The sequence below is a fragment of the Corvus kubaryi genome, unplaced genomic scaffold (genome assembly GCF_017639235.1).
Source record: "Corvus kubaryi isolate FWS band 111438036 unplaced genomic scaffold, C.kubaryi_AGA036_p1.0 37284, whole genome shotgun sequence".
Taxonomy (NCBI): Eukaryota; Metazoa; Chordata; class Aves; order Passeriformes; family Corvidae; genus Corvus; species Corvus kubaryi.
The window spans coordinates 9,319,850-9,342,961 of record NW_024581088.1 but is presented as its reverse complement, the minus strand read 5'-3'; the positions used below and the strand labels follow the sequence as shown (position 1 = coordinate 9,342,961).

Sequence of the window (23,112 nt, the reverse complement as noted above, 5' to 3'; positions counted from 1 at the left end):
AAGGAATTCAGGGCAAGGAGAGCAGCTGGAGCCAGGGTCTCAGAGGTATCCCTGCAGTAAGATGTCTTTTTGCAGGAAAAGAAGAGGAAAAAAGAAAAGGGGAAGGCAGTGAAACCAGAACCAGGGGAGCAGAGCCCATCCCTGCAAACACCAAACTCAGAATTCCCTTCAGAGGGCTCCGAGCTGAGGACAGGAAATAAAATGCTGGAGTCAATCTGCATTTCAGGTGTTTATAACCCTCAGCGATCCCCACCGGGAACCTGGCTGGGGGCAGGAGGTTCCCAAGGAAAAGCTCCCCCAGGTCGGTGACTGAGAGCAGCCAGACACTTCCTCAGGTGCTCTCAGGGACGGATTAAGGGACAAGTTCATTTAGAAATCGTTTGTTTCTCTGCAATTTCATTTAACTTCACAGCACACACACCCCCAGCAGCAGCCAGGGCAGCTCCTTGACAAGGCCCCTCGAATAGTTCTCCCTATGTAATGGCGAATAGAATTAACCCCACTTCCAGCAGAAAGCAGGGAAAGGGAGGAAAAGGGAGGAAAAGGGAGGAAAAAGGAGTCAGCCACCTCCACGTGGAGCTGCATTTTTTGGCAGTTTGGCCCGGAATTGGCGTGTTTGGCACTGGGGCTGCTGGAACATCTCTTCCCACCCAGCTCTGAGCAGGGGCCAGGCAGGAATTCAGAGATCCTGAATCGATGATGAGAAGCAGAAGGAGCCCAACATGAAACTGCCATGTCTGGTGTGTTTGTCCTTTTGAGTTGTCTGTGGGAATAAAAAGGCTCCTCCCTGTCTCCATTTCCCCTCTGCTGAGCAGCCTGTGCTCATTGTAGCAGTAAATGGAGTTCTTTAAAAAGGTGTTCGGAGCTCTCGGGCCCCATGGATCACACGGAACACCAGGCAGGGGGGATGCAGAGAGCTCTGGGAACCCACAGTCTGGATGTGGAGGGGAAAACACCCCGAGGGGCTCAGGGAATCACCTGCCTGGAGCAGGACTTGGCTCCTGCATCCCTGACCTTCTTCCCAGTTAGGCACCAGTGCCCAGCCCAGTCCCTGACTCCCTGTCCTGCTGTCCAGTGGGGCTTGACCTGAACCCCAGGATGGGTGATCCTCGTGCCTGAGTGCCAGGATGGTGCCCAGCATGGCTCTGCCCTCCCTCCAGCTTCCCCCTGCTGCTCCGCCTCATTCCTGCAGAGCAGGACTCAAGGCCACGGAGCAGCTGCTGCTCCAAATAAATGAACAAGGAAAAGCTGGAGTGAGGCTGGAGGGACAGGGACCAGAGGTGCCTCTGCAAGGACAGTGACATCAGGCCTGTGCCACACACCTGTCCCAACACACAGGGCAGCCCCTCTCCCCACTGCATTCCTGTCCCCCAGGTGCTCCCCACCACCTTCCCTGTCTGCTCACAGGGCTCCAAACGGAGAAACTTCCAACATCATTTCCAAACTCTGCACCAGTGCTGGGTGTTTATTCTGTGAGTTCCCATTTGGGGAATAATACGTTCTTTATATGGCAAATAATAACATGTATTTATAAACAGCTGTTGCTGCATGAATAAAAGTAGTTCTAAAAGGAAGAAATCTGGTATAAAATAAAATTACTTTTTTCATTTAGCAGTTGAGCTGCAATCAGGAGGAACAATCCATTTCAGGCAGTAACCTGGAGGTGTTTTTCTGGTTTTAAACACCAGCCAACAGCATCTGTCACTCATCCCCCAAAAAATAACTCCATAACTAAGAGAGAAATGACCAGAAAGGGAGCATTTCCCCATTTCCTCAGCACTCAGATGTGTCCCAGGACAGCCCTGCTCCCTGTGTCTCTCAGGGGAGGGATGTGGCTGCAGAGCTGGGCAGAGCTGGACCATGGTGGGATCATCCAGCCCAGCATCCCACAGCTCTGCCACCCCTCTGCCAGGGCCGAGCCCTCTCCCACTCCTTGCACAGCCCCCACAGCCACAAAGCGAGTTTCCCATCCTGCTCCCCATTCCAGTTCTGCTACCCCTGGACCCTGACACCCAGGGTTTCCCCTCCTGCTTCTCCCATCATTTTGTGCTTCCAGGAGAAGCCAGGGCCCCAGGGCTCGCCCCCACACCCCCATGCCCAATATCAGAGCTCCATCTAGCGCTGCACAGCCCCTCCCGCCACCAGGCCAGGGGGAAGGAGGGGGGAAAAGGGGAAAAAAAAATTAAAACATATTAAAGGTGTTAATAAGCGACTTATTTAAACAGAGTATCACATATTGAACATTAATCACCTTGCAGTAAAAGTGTAATTAAGGAGTCACTCTGCCTTCTGGGGAAGGCTCGCTTGGAAGCCGGGAGAAAATGGTCTCTTTATTAACACAAATTATTTTATTTGGCTAAAGGTAATAATTCTAAGTGAGGTCAACGGTCCTCGTGCACACGTGAGCGGTGCCGGGGCCCGGCCAGCGTTTCCATGGCGACTGAGCCAAGTTCATCCTCCGCGGTAATGGCTTTGCTCTCCCACCTCCACCGGGATTGTTCCTGGGGAAAAAACAGCCCTCGGTCTGCCAGCGGCGGCTCCTCGCTGCATCCCGCCAGGAGCAGCCCCTCGGGCCCTGCCCGGGCATTTGGTGCCACCTTCAGAGGGTGGTGGCACCGTCCCCCCTCATGGCACGGCACCCTCCGAGGGTTCTCCATGTGGGAATGGCACTCAAGGAGCAGGACCAGCACGTGGGATTGGCTTCTCACATTTTCCAGCTCAGCTCCAGCCCAGAACGGTTGTAGGGTGGTTGTAGGGTGGTTGTAGGGTGGTTGTAGAACCCCATCCATCCCACCCCCACATGGCCAAGCTGTGGGAATCTTCCCCCATCGGCTTCCCCCGGCGGAGCCAGGGCTTTGCAGGGCTTCATCTCTCCAGGAGAACTGCAGCAAACTGCAACCCCACCAGGAAAACCACGCCAGGGATGTGCCCCTGGATGCTTTATGGCCAGAAGCCTGTTCTCCTCCCCGTTTTAGCTCAAGTGCCCACATTCAGCATCCTCATGGGAATGAAGCCTCCAGAGTCATTCACCTGCGAGCACCTCCAGGCTGCTCCAGCGCCGAGTGTCCAGGCAGAGCAGGGAGCAGCAAATTTAAAAATATCTCTAATTTTATAAAACCAAACCCCAACAATGCACCAGTGAAAACCAGGGGGGTTTGGGCTGTAAACCCCGTTTTCCTGAGCACATTCCTGCGCTGGGAGCTCCCATGTGTTATTCTGTCTGGCGGAGATGATTGTCTGAGCTCGGCGGTGATTCATCTGCCTCCCATGTCATGTCACCCGTTTACGTGCGGTGTTAGATGTAGAGTACAGCATTAACATTTTACTATTATTCTTACCTTTCAATGCAAAAAGATAAGAGTGTAAATCTGGGAGACAAGGGACGTGTCAACAGCGCTGCTGGCACGCAGGGCCGGCCGTGGGTGCTCCTCCTCCTCCTCCTCTTCTCTCCATGCTCCCAGGCTCGACAGGGACAATTCCACCACCCAAGTGTGCTCTGATCCCCCCCAAAATAAATCCAACCCCCTTAACCAACATTCCTCACAGTCCAGCATCCCCCCTGGCACAGGGGCTGCCACCACCTCGTCCCTGCCACGCCAGACGGAGCCACAAACAGCCTGTCTCCAACTGCTGGCCGGGCCCACGGAACTTATTAACACCTAGTCAAGATTAATCAAGCAGGGAAAGCTAAAGCAGGGCCCTAATTAGTTGCTGATGATAACTATATTTGTCATCCTCTCCCCAATTAGTCTACTGTACGTTTCGGACTTTAATTGCACCTTGTTCTTCATTTAAATGTCATCATGTGCATCTATTCTCCTCCTTCCTTAGCAAATTTGAGAAAAATTTGACATTAAATATAGATTATCTTTAGATTTTCATAATTAACACAACTGAACTGCCTTGAGCCTAAATACATCTCCTCATGCTATAAATCTGGCCTCTCCTGGGAGCGGGTGCTCCAAAGGGCTGTGGGTGTGGGATGCACCCCCTGGCACTGCTGCCACTGGGGCCGTGTGTAGGTGGCACTGGTGTCCACAGCCAGCACATGGCCTCGAGGGCCCCCTCAGAAGGAAGGGATGGAGCAATCTTTGGGATTTTCTCTCTTTTGGATTCCTTTTCCTGGTTTTCACAGCTGGTAACATTTCTAGGAGTCTGATTGCAAGCGGTGGGTCAGACTGTACCCAGGCAGTGGTGAGGGTGAGGGGACTGTCCCCTGTCCCCCCATGCCACTGACAGCCCTGTCCCGGGCAGCCCTCTGAGCCCTCCCATCCCTTGTCACCACCAGGACAGGGAGCTGTGGCTGTCCCCGGGTCATCCCCGGCTCCCCCTGATCCAGATTAGCGGATATTCAATACATCGATGGACGAGAGAGAGCTCCAGGAGTGACCTGTGCCTCTGCATCCCAGCACCTTTAACTCTTCAGCTGCTGCCCACAGCTCACTGCCAGGACTCTGTGCCACCCAGCAAAGCTGTCCCCAGAGCTGGGGACACCCAGCCACCTCCCCCCCATCACCCTGTGCTCGCTGTGTGTCCGGCTGAGCCGGTTCCCGGGATGCCATGGAAGCTCGGGGGCAGCAAAACCTGGGGAATGATTGATCCTGAGCCATCCCTGCTGTCACCAGGGAGCCTGGAGCCTCTCTCCTGACACACCTGATGCTCCCCAGCCCAGCCAGGCCCTGCTGTGTCCCCCTGAGCCCCCGGCATGGCCAGGGCCAGGCTCGTTCCGAGCCACCACTGGAGCTCCACAGCCAAGCCTGTGCTCGTGCTGATCAGTGCCAGAGGCTGGGACCAGCACCAGCCCCCCAATGCCCACCCCAGCCCTCCTGACCCACCTGGATGCCACCCATGGGCACCCACTGGTGCCTCCTGAGCACCCAGCGAGCCGCTGGTGGCCAACAGTTCTGCCCACAGCAGTGCTGGCACTGCAAACAACCAGAGGAGGGGAAGGGAGAAAGCAAGGAAGAAGCTGTACAGTCCTACCTGTCCCTTAGGAGGAGGGTCAGCACACGGATCTTCCCTACCACCTATTAAGAGCCAAAAAAGCCCCTCTGGTCTCTGATCTCCTCCCTGCTCTGGCGTGTCCAGCACGGGGAATGCAGCGCTCACTTCCCGGGAGGAGCTGCTGCCATGTGAGGCGAAGAGAAAGGAAAAGTGGGAAAAAAATTAAATAAAAAAACAACAAAAAAAAATCAAGGAGTAGTCAAAAAGTGTATTAGAAGCAAATTTGGAAAGAAATCAATGGCATGTAATTAGGTTTGATTTTTCTGCCCGTTTTGTGTGGCTGGGGGTGGTGTGTGGAGTCCCCCCGTGAGCGCAGAGATTAACACAGAGAACAGGTGCTGGAGCACGAGCCCATGGCCACCAAAGCATGACAGCTCCATCACTGCTGGCAGGGGCACGGCAGGAGAAACATGGAAATAGATACAGGGAAACCCACACAGGCACTTGCTTATTTAGGATTTTACCTGCTGCCCCCTCCCCACACACAAACCCAGCCTGGCAGCAGGGAAGGGGATTGTCCCCAAAGCTTGTCCTCCTTCCCCCTGCATTAAAGCCCTCCTGGTGCCATGGGGGACCCAGACAAGTCCTGCCTTGTGGAAAGGTCCCTAAAACTCTGGGAAGGGACTCCCCATTGCAGGGATGCTCCTCCACCCCATAAACATTCCCAAGCCGACACGGGTGGTGGTGACTGGGAAAAGAGAAGAGAGAACACTTGTCCTGGTTCATCCTGCATCTCCACACAGCATCAACACCTGCCTTTAAACCCCTGGGGTTTAGTTCTCCTCCCCCAAATGGGAGTGATCCATGAGGTGCTTGGAAAGCAAAGCCTGATCCCTGCCCGCCATGGCACGGGATGCACACAGGGACACTCGCTGTTATTCCTTGGGTAAACACAGGCAAACCTGAGGCAGGATTTGATAAACCCACACTGATGGGGAACCTCAGCCCTTCCCACAGCCAGCAGTGAGAGAAAAAGCTGCTTTTACACTGTTATTCCACCTGTTTCCTAAGGAACCTTTCCACAGCTGGAGAGTCCAGCTCCACATGGCAGCATTTTCCAGCCAAAACTTGGGAAACAGGCCCAATCTGTAGGGAAAGAGGATGGGAGGCACTCAGTGGTCTGTAGGGCCCCGTGGGAGCATTCACATGCACACACAGAGGTTTGGGTGTCCCATGCATGTCTGCATGTACACACAGATTTATTTATGTGTTTACCCCTCCCTGCAGTTTTCACTGTTGAGTTTCCAGCCGTCTCTCCTCGCCCTCCGAAGTTGTTTGGGTTTTTTTTTCCCCTTTAACCTTGAAAATTAACCTAAAACACAGGGTGCTGTACACATGACTTGCTCAAATAAATTGCATCCTTAATTATGAACACCCTCGGCTCTGCTGTGCTCCAGGCCATGCTGCCCCAGTGGACACCCCCCTCCTGATGAGTGGTTATTGAACACGGGAACAACAATCAACACTAATTAAATACTCAGCTGTTGAGAGGAGACAATGTTTATCAAAAAATGCAAGAGGAGGGGAGCGCATCTTCTGTTTTCTATAATTAGTTAGCGATATTCCCCAGGCGGTCTCGCAAATCGAACTCGGGTTTGTTCACATCTGTTTGGCACAGGCAGACAAAGGCCACCGTGGCCCCTGTCCCCGTGTGTCCCCCCCGAGTTACACCCCAGCACAGCACCCCCACGGTGCCACCACGGCGTCCCCACCCTCCCCATCCCCTCAGCCCCGGGGATCGGGACATTCCAGGGGGAAAGAGCCCTGTTGGCAGCAGGGATTCCATGCTGGGCAATCCCACGGATGTGGGCAAGTGGACCACGGGGTCCCTGTCCCCGAAGCCAAACCCACGGGCACAGGAGCTGCTGGGGGCTTGGAGAGGGCACAAAGTGCCAACACCTTCCCTTGCACCCAGTTAAACCCAAACCCGTCATCAGCAGGAGCAAATTTATACCTTTTTAATGCTTTCCTGGAATTTTTCAGTGGTTTTCAGCTGGGGAAGGGGCAGGATGGGCCGTTCATTTCCCTCTGTCTCACGTTATTACCGGCTTAGGGATCTACTCAGCAGCAGAGGACAAGAGTTAAAATTTCTCTGAAGGAGGGGAAATAAGGAGATTAGTGGTGGCTGGGGTTTGACTGCTGGAGCCTGGGACAGCTCCAGATCAGCAAATGCCAGTTTCAGTTTGTCCATGGATGAAGAACAGGAAGAAAAGCCCCTCTCTATCATATTCCACATTCCAATATTGATCCAAGCACTGCTGAACGTCCCTGTCCCATCCATCCACACCAATATTCCCCCTTCCTGCGTGCTGCTGAGGGTACAGACAAGCCTTGTGGTGAAACCAGGGTTGCTAAAACCGACCTCAGGCCCTGCTCCGAGCTTACTCCATGCCCTGCTCCGAGCTTACTCCCCTGGCTGCACTCAGAGTGGTGCCAGGAGCCCTTGGCAGATGCTCCTCCAGAAACTGCCGGACCCCACAGCACCCCTGCCCCCAGACAGACACCAGCGCTCTTCCCAAGTCTATTCCACCAGGATAACAGCTCATCTTTCCAAATCTGCCCAGAATTCAGTATTAAACATTCCCCGAGCCGCCCCGTGCCCACCGCCCCCGCCGGCAGATGCTCGGGGGACGCTCCCGCCGCGTTCCCCTCCCGTTCCTCTCCCGTTCCTCTCCCGTTCTCCTCCCGTTCCTCTCCCGTTTCTCTCCCGTTCCTCTCCCCGTTCCTCTCCCCGTTCCTCTCCCGTCCCCCTCCCGTTCCCCTCCCGTCCCCCTCCCGTTCCCCTCCCGTTCCCCTCCCGTTCCCCTCCCGTTCCCCTCCCCGTTCCTGCCAGCAGCCGTCGCTGCCCAGCCCAGCCCCGCTGTCAGTCCCGGGGGCCGGGAAGGGCAGGAGCGGCCCCGGCCCCATCGATCGGCAGCCGCGGGTGCTGCACTTGTTGAGCGAGGCTGGAAGGGAAGGGAAGCACACGGAGCACGTTCCTCCTCCTCCTCCTCCTCCCAGAGCCAGCCCCAAAGGCTCCGGGGGCAGCAGCGCTGCGGGGGCTGGGGAGCGGCAGCGAGAGGCAGAGCTGGCCCCGGGGCACAGCCCCTGTCACTGCCACTGCTCGGAGCTCCCTCTGCGGCACCTGGCACCGCTGGTGACACCCGAGCTCTGCCGGTGAAACACACGGGAAAAGCCGGATTAAAGCTCAGAGAGCACCGCTGGGCTCCCAGCCCCGCACCTGGCACTTCACCTCCCTCACCCTCATCACCAGAGCGAAAGCTGGGCCAGCACCAGGCTTCTCTGGGCACGTTTGGAGGTTACAGCAAACACCAAATTCTGCTTTCCGGATACTTTTCATCCCAGGGATCTCAAACAGAGATAAGGAATTAATCCCAACTGCCTCCCCACCCATGAGCTAGAGGAGGACTGGAACCCTCTGCTCACCGATGGCTGGGGAGGGGGTGACACCAGGACAGGGCCAAAGCAGAAGCTGCTGCTGTTGTTGATGCACTTCCCAACCCAGCTCGAGGCCTCAGCACTCCAGGTTTATATAACCAGGCTCAGAAATCAGAACATTGCCCTTAACCTCCCATCTACCCTAAATACCTACAGTATTTCTGGTAGTAAACATCCTCCAAGACTCATTTCTTGGAGCAGCAGCAGATGGTCAAGAGCATTTCCTGAAATTGAATATTGTAATGAATTTAGGATCGAGAAAATTTACATAATAATCTGCTTTAGATTCTGATAGTGAAGAAACCTACATAGAAACTGCTTCTTTTCAGCTATTTGAATTAAAGTATAGATCTCCAAGTATTTTAATTATAAACAAACATTTTGCTCTTCTGGATCCATGGAAGAAATTGAAAAATTAACTACGAGGGAGGCTCAAGGCCACACATCAGGCTCAGTTCAGGTTTACCTCTCGTGACCCAGGGGCTGGAGGGGGATGCTCAGGAGCCAGAGGTGACTCAAATTTGGCTGATCCTGTAGTGCCCTCATCATCAAACTGCACCATCCCAGACTGGGAACCTGTGGAGACACCCAGGGAAGCCAAGAACCCTTGGAGTGGGGGGTGTTACAGCCTTTGAGGGTTTTGCTGGAGAGGTTCCAGGTGTGCACCCTCAGCCAGGGATGGGCACGGGTGCAGAGAGAGGGATGGGGTGGGATGGGATGGGATGGGATGGGATGGGATGGGGTGGGGTGGGATGGGGTGGGATGGGATGGGATGGGATGGGACCATGCCTTCCAGGGAATCAGCCATGCCTGGATCCCAGGGAAGGATCCAGGATCCCCAGCTCAGGCCCATGCTGGGTGCACACATCCCACTGTGCCTCCCCTATTCCCCACCGTGCTCGGGGCACACGCAGTGACACAGGCCCAGGGTGAGGCTGGGGAGGCCCTTTTGGGGTCATCTCCTCCTCATCTTCATCACTGGCACAGCCCTGTGCCAATCCCATCCCCAGGCCACCTGCACTGGCACAAACAGGGCTCCATCCAGCCTCATCCTCCCTCTGGACCACAGGAAAATTCCCCTTCCCACCCTCGTGCCAGGAGATGCAGAGGGCCCTTTCCTCTTAGAAAAGCAAATATTTAGTCTAGATAAAAAAGCCCCAGAGCGTTTTCCCCAGGTAATACTGGTAACTAAAATAATCACATTCACTTTGCTGGTTTAATTTTATATTTCCATTTCTACCTTATCTTTTTTCTGCAAGCATCATTAAACCACACCATAACAAAAATACATGAACTGTTATTCTTTCCAGAGAAGCCATAAACCACCTCAAAGCTTTTCAAGTTTATTCTTATCTCGTACATCTTCCTCTGGTTCGGGGTTTTTTTTCCCCTTCATGCATTTCAGAAAGGTAGTTTTCCCTAATGTTAAGAATAGTTGCATTGAAAATGAGATGCTGCCTCTGAAAAGCCCCTCTGGAGGATTAAATAAGTAAAATATAGCCAGAAAATAAACTGGAACCTCATTAAAATAATTTTGCAAGGAGAAATCCTACTCTACAATAGGTTTTCAATATCACTTAGAAAATTCTTCGAGTCATATATATATGTTCTTAATTCAGGACCTTGCATTAAAAAAGACATTACAGAGGGAAGTGAAAGGCCATTTAGTACCCTTGTTTATATAAAAATGCATATTAGGCACAGATGCAATCTCCAGCAGAAGGCCTGGGATGCAGTTGGAATGAGCTGTGCTTGGCTGGGAGGTGCTAATGAGGGCTGGCAAAGCCTCGAGGCACCAACACCTCTTTATTCTGCCAGGGAACGCCAGCCACTCCTGCACCCCCCTTTTCTTTAACTATTCCCCACTTCTCGACCTCCCTGGGGAGTCAGGTGCTCACCCCAAGGAGGGTTTGGGGCCCTGACTTGCTCCATCCTCAGCAGACAGGGATGGGGCTGTGCCAGAGCTTGGACCAGGGATGAAAACTGCCCGATTGCCCCCAAAGTGCTTCCCTGGGATGGAGCTGGTGTGCCAGGAATGATCCCCGTGGAAAAGGGGGGACTCTCCCTGCTGTGACTCCCTGCCAGGCATATTTAACATGTGACACCATCCCATATCTTGACATAAGTGTGCCCCCGGCGTGGTGGAGTCGGGGGTGGATCCAGGGATGTGCAGGATGGGATGGTCACATCACTGCTGAGTTGGCAGCTCCTAAACCTGGACAGCTAAAACCATTGGCAGGTTTCACTTTGCATCAATTCCCAACAGTTTTAAAGTATAAAACTCCTGATCATGGGCGAGGCAATCACTGCTGCCCTGCTCAAAGCAGTGCTAAGGAGCCATCACCGGCACACCCACACCGTTCCCAGTCCCTCCTCAGAGGGAAAAATCCCTGAGGAGGCTCCTCCGAGTGAGGCCCCAGGGCTGGAGCTCTCCAGACCAGAGTCGTGGCTAAATCATGGAAAATGCCAGGCTGGGAACAGTTTTGGATGTCCTGCTTAACCAGAAGGTAAAATGCAGGTGACCCACAGAGGTATCCCCAGTGCACTGAGAAATATTTAATCTCCAAAGGCTCCAAAAAGCATCATTAGTGTAATTATTGTTCCCTGCCCACTGAAAACATGAGAACCTCAAGCCTCCATCATGTTGAGTTGGGCCTTGAAACATCTGTAATAATTTGAGGATTATTATTATTTCTAATCTATTAGATTAGTAAAAGGTGTCATTTAGATGGGATATCAGGAAGAAATCCTTCCCTGTGAGGGTGGGGAGGCCCTGGCACAGGGTGCCCAGAGAAGCTGTGGCCGTCCCACCCCTGGAAGTGCCCAAGGCCAGGTTGGAGCAGCCTGGGATAGTGGGAGGTGTCCATGGCAGAGGGTGAAATGGGAGGATCTTTAAGGCCCCTTCCCACCAAACCATTCCAGGATTCTGTGGATAATCCTGAGACCGAAACCCAGGAAGGTTAAAGGATCCTCCTTCCTGCAGGAACTCCTGTGCACTGACCAAAGAGATCCCACACAGCATTTGGGCAGCCAGTTTAGTAGAGAATAAACAGCACACTTCAATTTCATGGTAACTTAGGAAGGTTTACTGGCAAATACCATGGCTTTTACATGGTTCTACCAATTACTGAGCAATTACATGTAACCTAGATCTGGAGGACACACAGCAGCCTTGTAATGTATTCCTCTCTCCTGGAAAAGAAAAAGGCAGTTAATAGAAAACACTTTTTTTTATTTTGTTTTAAATTATAAACCCCCTCCACAATATTCCTGTGTGACATTATTAAAATTCCACGTCGATATCAAACCCAAAGCAAAGGCTGCCATCCCATTAACACATTGGTTGTGGGATGATCGATAAAAATTTCCTTTAAACTGCACCATATGTTGCTCCCCACAAAGTTTTATTATTCAGATTCATCAGTTTGTACCTCAACCCCCGTGCAATTAAATCCCATTTAGCAGCACTGACCTTCTGATTTGAACTCGTCATTCCTGCAGCTGGTTTGGAGTTTTAACAGCACTTTTAAATAAGGAAAATGTAAAATGTCTGGGAATTAATGGTGAGGTAGGGGGAGCATTCCATGGGGAGATTCCTCCCGTGCACGGCTCCTGTGCTGGAGCAGGGAGAGGAAAAAAATAAAGGGAAAAAAACCGAAGGAGTGCCAGCACATTTTACCGTGTTGTAGCATATTTGTAAACATCGTTAATCACGGATTAGCAGATGGTGATGTTAATTGCACCTGTGGAAGCAACAAGACCTCAAGGTTGATTACATTTACAAACCGGGATCGGGGCTGCGGATTCCGGAGGCGCCCCGTGGGCAGCAATCCCAGCTCCAGCAGCACCCAGGCTGCTCCCTTCCCCTGCCACCAGCCGGGCCTTTGGAGAGGGAAAGGTGGCCCCTGTCCCAGAGCCATTCCAGCCTCCAAAATACCCCTGGGAGCCAGCAATGAATTGGATGGAATGGGAGTTTTTCAGTCATTGCACGGGGTAGAATGGGATTTTCCAGTCGTGGTGACACTCTGAGCACAAAAGGGAAATGCAGGGCAGGAGCTGAGCTGCTCTCCCAGCCAGAGCTCCCCGGGGTGGATTTTGGGAGATGGGAAGATTTGTGTTTCCCCCTGGCTGGAGATAAAGCAGCGCCAGCGCCGAACTCATCTTCTGAATCAAGGAGGACAAATATTTTGCCACTGTGCTTAGAGACACTTTGATTATTGAGAAATCATTCTGGAAGGGCAATTAGTAAATTTTAGAATCAATTTGGTAAATAAGCCTCTGAAAGGAATCCATGACAAGCAGCAGGGAGGGAAGAACTGACTTTCAAATTACACACGCACACTTTATTCATATCTGAATATCAAAGAGACTCTATGTACAAACAGAAGTAATCAGGAAACGTGTTTTGATCTTGCTGATGTACACAAAAAATGACAATTAATGTCCCCCTTTATGATACAAAGCTGGGGTTTTTTACAGTTACATTACAGGGACGATTATAGTCAAGCTTAAGGCTAAAAATAATGAAAGACTATAAAAACTACATTTTAACATTTAAAAATATCCAGGAAATTAACTGGAGAAGCAGGCAATGATCCAATTAATGGATTGCATTTATTAGATCAGGGGCAAAAGGCACAGCACAAAGCTCCAGCTCCAAAGGTGAGAGACCCTCACAGGTGTCAGGACGAAGCTGGGGCAGGAGGACAAAGCATCAGCTCCATCCAAAAGTCACTGGAGGTGGGTCCCAGTGGAAGAAAGTGGGGTTAAAACTTACCACAGAGGGAAATAGGATCAGTGGGAACAGCAGAGCCATCCAGAGTGGGATTCACTGCCCTCTCAAGCAGCAAAGTCCGAGCTGCAGCCCAAATTGTGACTCAAATCCTAAAATTCAAGCTCAGGCAATTCCCAAAAAGCCTTGTCTGATGCTCCAGTGCCAAATCAAGCTCCATGGATACAGGACTGGGGAATTCTCAGGGGAGTGGTGCTGGCTGCTGGAGTGACGGCCAAGCAGGAGCTTCTCCTGTCACTGCGGCGGAGCCACTGCGGATACGGAGGTTCCAAAGCTTTTTGGGAGCCTTCCAGAAGAAAAGGAGCTGCTGCAGGGTTCCTCAGCTGCCTCCTCGTTAGAGGGGCTGAGCAGATGGCCAAGCACAGCCCGGCAGAGCCCGGCTTTCCCAGCCACGCAAAGCCAGGAAGTGCCTCCCCACTGCTGGAACAAACTTAAAAAAAAAAGGAAATAAAAAGGGAGAAACAGCAGTTCCTATGAGATGGGAAATAAATAGACTTACCTGGAGGTCAAGAATGAAGAAATGGCTTTACCCTGATCCCTGCTGCTCCAGAGGAAGGATTCAGTTAGCCAAGTGCTGAATCTTGGAATCTTTCCTCTGGAAAATGAGCAAATCTGAGCCACGGGCACCCTCTGCTGGGGCACCCTCAGCTGCTGAGCAGCTCCCCGGGGCTGGCAGAGGCCTCCGGGCCTGCAGCTGTTTCCTTTCAGCTTTAGAAAGGTAAAAAGGGCAAATTCAGCCCCCAAATGCACCAGCTCTCACCCCACAAGGCACCAGCTCAGGGTTCTCCAGCTCCCTGTGGATTTGGGTAACACAGCCCTGTTGGCACGACGGCGTCATTTCAGAGGGATTTGGGATTTGTCCTTTTCCTCAGGACACAGTTCAGGGGATGAGTCCCCACCCCAGGCACCCTCCTCTCCATCACAGCCACAGAAGGGAGCCCTGGACACCTTTCACGCCCTGATCCCCATTCCAGGCAGCTGGAGTGTCCCCAGTGTCCATCCCAGCCAGACCCTCCCAGGACACACAAGGAGCACCCCACACCCACAGACCAAGGTTTACAGACTTCATTTAGCTCAAAGGAAAGTCCTAATTAGTCACTCAGAGTGATTTACTTATTCATTTGGAAGGGGGGAGGGGGCAGACTGAGCGGAATTGTTTGAAATTATCCCTAAAGGGCACTGTAAATTAAGTGTTAATGAGGAATCCTATGCAAAGGGCCACGGTAGCTAAATAAAATAATTAAGGTGCTAAGTGATAACATTCTTTTGGCTCTCAGTAATTTAGCCAGCCTGGTTTTTCAACCAGGATAGTTGAAAATGAAGCCACCCCAATGCCATCAGCAGGACAGTGGTGCTGGGGCAGCTCAGCCTCCAGCAGGATCAGCCCAGCTTGGAAAGGAAACTTTCCCAGAAGGAAACGAGCTCTGGATCCCTTTTCCCACCTGAAGGACTAATCCCACTCTGGATTTATATGACACAAAATGGATTGATTTGAGTCTACAGCCAATCTTTACAAAAGCTTTATTTCCACGGGCTGCATCTCCCCCCCACTCCTTGGCAGGGCTGCACACCTGGTTTACAACCAAACACAGAAAAACCAACTGCAGTGGTTCCCAAGCACAGGGGAAGGGTTCAGGGCTGCTCTCAGTGGCACTTTCACCCACAGCCCAAATTGTCCCCACGGTTCAAGTGATGCACACAGTCCCCTGTGCACAGCACAGAGCTGGCAGCCATCCCTGGGTGTTCTCCTGCCAAAACTGGCTGCTCCCAGACCTGGCTGCCTTCCCACAGCTGCTCCTCCCAGGAGTTACCTACGACATCAGGTGTCTGCCTTTGGTGCTAAGTCAGGGATCTGGTGGCTCTTGCAGCAGCTAAAATGCAGCTCAGGTCTGGGGCTCTCCCTGGCACTCACAGTGATGGTGGAGACTCTGGGAAGAGCATTTCCATATCCACACCAAGCAGCTTCATCCACCAAATGAAGAGGATTTCAGTCTCCGTGCCTCCGCTTCTGGCTGCAGATGGAGTGCAGGAGGATACCTGTAGGAAAGTAAAAATAAATCAATATTACGTGATTTTTTTTTTTTTTTTTAAACCACAAGAAAATCGTTCAGTGGCCTGGATGCCTGATTTATAAATGCAGAAGTTGGAGGTTTGGTGCCTTGGTGCCCAGAACTGCTCTCACCTGCAGCCACAGAGACGTTGAGGGAGTCGATGCTGGGGTGCAGCGCCCTGCCGGGGGGGATGGCCAGCATCTGCTGGCACTGCAGCTGGGCCTCCAGGGAAAGGCCCTCCCCTTCACTGCCTGCAGGACAAAGACACTGCTCAGGTCACTCACAGCACTGCCACGGCCTTTCCCCCTCCTCAGTGCAGTTCTTGCTCATGCTCTGTCTCTCTGACACTCTCCCTAAGCTCAGCCACCTCACCACCTCCCACACAACAACTGAGCCACCAGAGGGGAGCCAGACACCTTCCTCCCTTCCCTTCCCAGCCTCCCTGGATCTGTTCTCCAGCATCTGAAGTGTTTTTGAGGAATATCTGTGCAACACAGCTGCACAAAGCACAGAGAATCTCCTGTGGGAGCAGCCACTGTGCCAGCAGAGAGCTCCCTGCGGCCACGGGACAAGGCAGGCAAGGGGCCAGAGGCCAGCTCTGGTCCAGCAAATCCCACATCCTATTGCCAGTGACAGCTCCAGCCTTCCCAGCACACACACCCCCCCCCACCACGGGCTGGGTGCAACTTGTGCATGCAGACAGTTTAACCAGAGGCTTCAATTGATTAGTTGTTAAACCATCCAGCAGCCCTGATATGTTTGGGCTGATACACTGGTGAAACAGAGTTGAAATCTATCCCAGGTCATTAGTAGCTGTTTGACTCACGCTGTCACAAAGGGAAATGGAAAGGGAGAGCCTTTAAACAATCCTGTGCGCAGACAGGTGAAAATGCAGAGGGCCAGGGACCTCCCAGCCCGCCTGCCTCCCCAAAGAACCCTTCCACGTGGGTTACTGAGAGCAGCACAGGAGCTCCAGGGCTGCAAGGATGGCCAGCTCATCCCAAACACCTCTGGAAACAGGCTCAGCACGTGGCAGCCAAAGCTCCCCTCCAACAGCCGTGCCCTGACCTGGCTGAGCCCCACACCGGTCCTGGGATGGCACTGCCAGGGCACACTGACCCCTCGGACCACACAGGGGTGGGAAGACCATTATTCCCAGTTTTAGGTTGGAAGCTGAGGCCCAGCCTCATGTTTTACTGGGCTGATCTCAGAGGCACTTTGGGTAAGGAAGAGGATGCTTTGGGTAATGCATCCTGCACCACCTTCCCAGATGAAACCAGTCATAGCAAAAGCTCTTTGGTTGGGGTCAAAGAGCCTTCAGAAACCCCAAATCCCATCCTAACCAATCTTTTCCCCCTGCTGTAAGCCAGCAGTGCACACAAGGCCTTGGAGAGTTATCCAAGGTCACAAGGTGACACCAGGAATTGAAGCCAGGCCTCCCATGGCCCTGCCTGTCTCCTCATCACTACTCCAGGGATGCTTAAAAATCCCAGAAATAGTATCCTGGAAAAGTTTCACACCTTACAGTCATATTTGCCTCCTGAGCCTCTCAAACCACACTCCCACGGGACTCTCCAAGTGGGACAGCAGCAACAGCTCCTGGAGAAATCCTTATCTCCTGATAAGGGTCTTACAATTCCCAATAAAGGCACGGATTTTGCCTCCAGCTTTTACAAAGCTTTTTATGGTCCTGGCTGCTTAAAATAATTAGGAGCCATAAATTCAGGGCAAAAAGACTTGCACGGTGTGACACGAGGGAGGGAGTATTGACTGAATCAGATTAAATCCTGCTTTATACTGAACAAAACACTTCCCACTTCAGATCTTTAACTTCCACCTCTCAGCTTTGTTCCTCACTGACAGAGCTCAAAGACCAGAGCTCGGTGAAATGATAAAACACATTTCCTGCCCCATTTACAATTAACACCCCTCACAATTGCAGTTTCCAGTGCAGGAAGTTCAAATCCAGCAGCAGGAAAATATGCAAAACGAGCATCTCCATAAAACCACCAGCTCTGTGAAGAGCCTTAAACCCCGAGCTAAAGACTGAAGGTCTAAGAAGAACAAATTACCCAGAAACTCTTCTTACTCAGCCATCTAAGTGCTCCCAATCTGTTCCTGTGCAGCAGGCTCCCAGTCTGAGGCTGTCTGTCACCTCCAGCAATGACTCCAGTGCAGACAACATTAAGCTGGACTGTCCAAATCACTCTCTGCCAAGCCAGCGAGGATGCCAGGAGGGGGAACTGGAGGCTGCAAATGCTTAACTTACAAGACAATCTGTGTGGTGCCAGGGAGCTCAATCCCAGGCTAAATTATCTCTGCTGCTCCCTGCAGCTGCAGGAATGCTCCATATTCAGATCCAGGACATTTCTCCCAACAAGCCCAGCATCAGACGACTGTAATGTTCAATTTTCTTTTCAGCCAAGAGTTAGTGCTCAGCAGAGAGTTGAAATCATTACTGCTGCAAGGTCCAGGAGCTCTCCTCATGCATCTACCAATCAGCCTCCAATCTCCCCTGACAAAAGGATATTTGGACTTTTTCCTGGAGAAATCTCTCATAACTCAAGGTAACGACACCGCTGCCAGCTCCAGCTCCTGCCTTTCTGCAGGTGCTGTCGCCGTTTGTGGGATGCATTTCTTTGTGGGCCATCAGCAGTGCTGCAGCCTCCCTGCTCCCCTCGGAATACAGCTCCACACATCTTGTAGAGATGCCAGATTTGCAGCGTTGTCTTGTCAGTGTTTCCAGGAGTTGGGTAAACATTTTAATTAAAGGAATGTCCTCTGAGCCAAGCCAGCCCCAGCACGGGGCAGGATTACAGCCCCTCCCTGGCCCAGGGCCAGCAGGACTCTGCTTCCAAGTGTAAAAGCTCAGGCCAGCTCCTGTGCCAGGTGACACGGAGTGGGGGACATGGCACGGCCACCCGCAGGAGCCTGGAGCTGCATTCCTGGGGGAGTTTCTTTCTCCAGCTGCCACAAAGCTGCTACTCCCCTTCCCTTCACCTTCTGGGAGGCTGCACAAGCCCAAACTGTGCCTACAGAAGGTGAGCAAGTGGGCAGAATTTCCTGCAGGAATTGCCCAGTTCGGGTGCTCAGGGAAGCAGCAGCCACTGCTCCAACAGGGAGGAGATTCCTCTGCTCCTGCTCCACAGCCAGCACCCCCTGCCTTCTCCCAGGTGAGCCCTGACAGCTCTCAGGGGTGGCCACAAAGCCCAGATTTGCATCCAGACCATCCCCAGCACCAGCCCCTCGTGGTTCTTCCCAGACCAGACATTCCTGGTTTTTAAGGGGAGATGTGGCTCAGCTCCCCCCGAGCAGCTCCGTGCAAGAAGAGCAAACACCTCTGGGGCTCACCAGCACAGGAAATCCAAAGCTGGGGCCCCAGCACAGGATCAAAACACAAAACACAATGCAGACACCACACTGTGGCTGCCCTGGCACCAAAATTGCCACCCGGACCCTCCACAGCTGCTGAACTCCCTGTGCATCCACAAACTGGTCCTACTGGGAGCCCCCTCAGCTCCCCATGTTCCTCTCAGTCTCTACTTCATTCTCAGCCAGATCATTCCATGATTCCCCCTCAGCTTTTCTTTTTCAGACCTGGAACAATCCCTGGAGTGAAGCATCCCCCTGGTGCCCCTCACACCTGCAGCCCCACCCAGCCCACAGCTCTGGAAATGGAAATACCTATTACTACAATAATGGGTTTATCCCACCGGAATTCCGAGCAGCTGATGACAGGAACATCTTCCACATTCCCAGGCCTGCTGACTGTTCCCACCACTTCCCAGCCTTCTGCACTTTTAGCCTAGAAAAGGAAAGGAAATGAAGAATTGCCAGCTTTCCAAGCTTAAAAAGCAAATAAGCCATGTATGCAAACACTTTTTTTTTCTTTCACATTTTCAGTTAAGCTGACTGGGGTTTTTTTGGCATCCCTTAAATTTTTACCACCAAAGTCCTCCCACTACCAGCACACAAACACGGATTTAAGAAACAAGCAAACGAGTAAAAAATAACTAAAAAAAAAAAAAGTAATTTTCCTCTTGGCATTTATTACAGTTCAGTAAGCAAATAAACAGCAACTGAAAAGCTTTTTTTTTTTTTTTTTTTTTTTTTTTTTTTTTTTTTTTTGCCCATGCAACAGTTCTAGGAAGGTTGTTTTGCCAGGAAAGCACACAAAACAGGAATGTTGAACAAATCAGCACAAGGTAATGCACAGGGCAAGGCAGTGGAAGTTCTCAAGTGCAGGCTCAGCCATCAGAACCCCACAGTGACGTTTGCAAACTCAGATGCCAAATTCAGCTCCCACACAAGGCAGGGCACCCAACACTCCCAGCCAGAGAACCAGACCTCCCCCCCTGCAAAAAAAGCCTTAATATTTGTCTTGGAAATCCATTTTACCACTAAAAGAGCTGCTGCTTCCTGCCAGTTTCACTTCCCTGTAAACTGGCTCTTTTTACATGAAGTTGTATCAAATTTACACCAGGCAGGTGAGCCCAGGTCCAATTAAATGAACTGCTGCTATGTTTCTAATTAATAACTCAAGCTTTACAGTAACAAAGTAATCCTTCCAGATATTAATTAAATATCAGCATGTTTTGTGTTTCATTTCACCATCACCCAGACCTCCAGCTGCCACAGACCTACTGCCAGTTTAAATCCCATTTTTCCATGTGCATTCCCTTTCTTTTCCCAGCTCGTCCTGCAAAGGGCCCCCTCTCTCACCTCACTGCATAGACACAGAGTAAAAAGACTGCCAGCCCCCAGCCCTGGTTCCTCCTCTATTCCCTGCTCCAGAGGCTGCTCCCAAGGCTGCCCAATGCTGCCATCGTGTGCCTGGGCGCCGGGATGCTGCTCTGCCACACATCCCGAGGAGAAGGGAGACGAGCCCAGCGTACCGAGAGCCGCAGGATTATCCTGCTACCAGCAGCTTCCAGAAAAAATAACCAACCTCTCTCCCTACCCGATGGAATGGGGCTGGGGGCGTGTGCCCATCACTGGTGGTCCCAAAGCACACACACTGCAAATAACTCAGGGCTTTTCCTGTGCCTGCTCTCTGTGTAATACCTGCGGTGTTTGAGTTTCCTTGAAAAAAGGAAAGAAAACCAAAGTGGATCGCTGTACCTTCAAAAAGCCCTGGAGATCATCTGTGCCGTACACATCGAACACCTCCATGACTCCGGCGCTGGCTTTGCTCACTATGGGAGTCAAGGGGCAGCTGCAAGGGGAAAAGAATAGAAAAGCGTCATACAGGAGGAGATCCAGGTGAATTTTTGTTTCTGTACGTCCTTCTCTTGCCTCTGCAAACCTCCCCCACTCCAGATCCCGCTCATTTTACAGATGTATTTCCCTGTGGAGAACAGCAGGGCTCAGGAATTAACCCAGGAAATGGATCACAGGTGGGACAACTGAAACACAAACTGGGTTAAAACAAGAACAGTCCAGGGAGAGCCTGGAACCCCACATCCCACAGCCTGCCTGCAGAGCGGCAGCATCCCAAATCCTGCTCTCCAGATCGGCTGCTGAGCGATGCAGCCTGGAAACCTCTCCGGGAGGCAGCAGGGAAGGCAAGAAGCGCTGGAGGAGCCCGCACCCGTTCCTGTGGCCCGTACCTGTTCCTGTGGCTCGCCACCACTCTGTCCACCCCCAGGAAGTACGCGGAGCGCAGCAGGGCCCCCAGGTTCATGGGATCCTGGATGTGCTCCAGCACCAGCCACAGCAGCTGCCGCCTCCCGCTCTGTCCATCCCCCAGCTGCGGCTCCTCAGCATCCCGCAGGCTCTTGAAGGGCAGCGGGGAGGCCTCCAGACACACGCCCTGGTGGGGCCGGCCCCGGCACAGCACGTCCAGCTCCCGGCCCGAGACGTGCAGCACCGGGACCCCGCGGGCCGCCGCCTGCAGGGCGAACTCGCCCCTCACGGGCCGCGCGGAGCCGCTGCTGTGCTTGAGGAACAGCCTGAACAGGGCCCTCCGCGCCTGGGCCAGCGCCAGCCAGCACGGCGCGGTCCCGAACAGGATCTCGGAGCCTTTAGTCCTCTCCAGGGACAGCGCCTTTCGCTGCGGCCCCTTCCCCTTCCCGGCCCGGGGCAAGTCCTGCTGTGCCCGCAGCAGCTCCTGGCCGGTCCGCGACCCCCGCCCGGCCCCGCTCTGCTCCCGCTGTCCCGGATCCCCACGGGCGCGGCCGGAGGCCAGCACGGCCCCCGGGTGCTGCGGGAGGGATGCGGGGGAATCGCGGCCTCGGGGCACCCCTTCCTCAGCCCCGCTCGGGGCCGAGGGCCCGCGGGTGGAGCAGAACCGGAGCCCGGCCCGGCACAGCCACAGGGCCCGGCACACGCGGGGCAGCAGCGCCCGCTCCATGGCGGGGAATGCCCGCGCACGGCGGCCGGGGCACGTGGGAGGGGGGCAGAACACCCAGCCCCGCTCCGCAGCCGCGCAACCGGGGCACGGACAGGGCCGGGAGGGGCTCGGAGCGGAGGGCACGCGCGGGGACCGGCAGGCACGCGCACGGGCACGCGCGCCCCGCCCCGCCCGCTCCGGTTCCGGCGGGACCGGCGCGCCCCGCCCCGCGAGGCAGCGCCCCCTGGCGGCGGGCGGGGATCCCGGGAACGGGAGCGAAGCATCCCAAAGGCACCGGGAACGGGGAACCCCAGTGACCCCGGACAGGGCACCGGGAACGGGGAACACCAGTGACCCCGGACAGATACCCGGGAACGGGGAACGGGGAACCCCAATGACCCCGGACAGGGCACCGGGAACGGGGAACACCAGTGACTCTGGACAAGGCACCGGGAACCGCAGTGACCCCGGACAGACCCCCGGGCACCGGGAACCCCAGTGACCCCGGACAGGGCACCGGGAACCGTCGGAAACGGGAGCGGAGCATCCCAAAGGCACCGGGAACGGGGAACCCCAGTGACCCCGGACAGACCCCCGGGAACGGGGAACGGGGAACCCCAGTGACCCCGGACAGGACACCGGGAACGGGGAACCCCAGTGACCCCGGACAGGGCACCGGGAACCGTCGGGAACGGGAGCGGAGCATCCCAGAAACCCCGCAGAGCCCCGAGGGAAGAGCAGGGAAGGTCCGGCTCCAGCAGGGTCACCCAGGGCAGGGCGGGTGGTGCCTGAACCAAGAGGTGTGAGCCCCGTCCTGCCGCACAGCTGGTAATTAACAGCGCCCTAATTAACCACCAAACGGCTTTAACCGTTCCGTCACGGCCTCTCCTAACGCAGGGAAAACAAGGAAAGGACTGGCGCTAGCCTAGCCCAGGTATTTTTAGTATTAACAAAAAAATGAGTGTTTGAACAGCAGTGACCCCCAGGAGAGGGGATTTCTCCGTGACACCGTTCCCACGGGATCTTCAGTAAAATCCTGCTTTTCCTGCTGGTCACCAACTGTTCTCATGGTTCCTCTTCGCAAAAAATGAGAGCTGAGTATCTATACACATACAAAATCTGGCTGGCTTCGAGAGAAGCCCGAGAGCCTGAAAGAGTTCAATATCCAAGCCTGAGAGCCGATTCCTGATCCAGTCTGGGTTTTTCCACATTCCGGATCCCGGGCTCATCCCTGGCAGTTTTCCAAACCCTTTTCCCCACCCTCCCACCTGGGGTGTGGCTTCATTTGAACCGGGCCACGTGAGCCCAACCTGCACCGGTTATTCCCAAGACAACTGGATGCTGTCCAGCTCTGGAAAGGAATTCTGTTTTTCCTCATAAAGACCTCAAACTGAAGGATTCTGTTTGGAACGTTCCCCAAACAGAGGTCTGGCTGTGAACAGCAAAAAGGCTGTTGAGTTCTAACACAGAAATAACAAAACACACCAGAAACGAAC

General features: G+C 53.5%; 1 protein-coding gene across 1 annotated transcript; it reads right to left on the bottom strand.

Annotated features, from left to right (window-relative positions):
* Positions 1-14,738: 14,738 nt before the first annotated feature.
* Positions 14,739-21,790, bottom strand: MRM1 (mitochondrial rRNA methyltransferase 1). The gene is made up of 5 exons (XM_042026421.1): positions 20,895-21,790; positions 20,407-20,500; positions 18,970-19,090; positions 15,417-15,536; positions 14,739-15,271 (listed from the first exon to the last, which is right to left on the bottom strand). Exons 1-5 carry the CDS (start codon positions 21,635-21,637, stop codon positions 15,222-15,224), a joined length of 1,128 nt encoding a protein of 375 aa, XP_041882355.1. The 5' UTR covers positions 21,638-21,790; the 3' UTR covers positions 14,739-15,221.
* Positions 21,791-23,112: the final 1,322 nt, after the last annotated feature.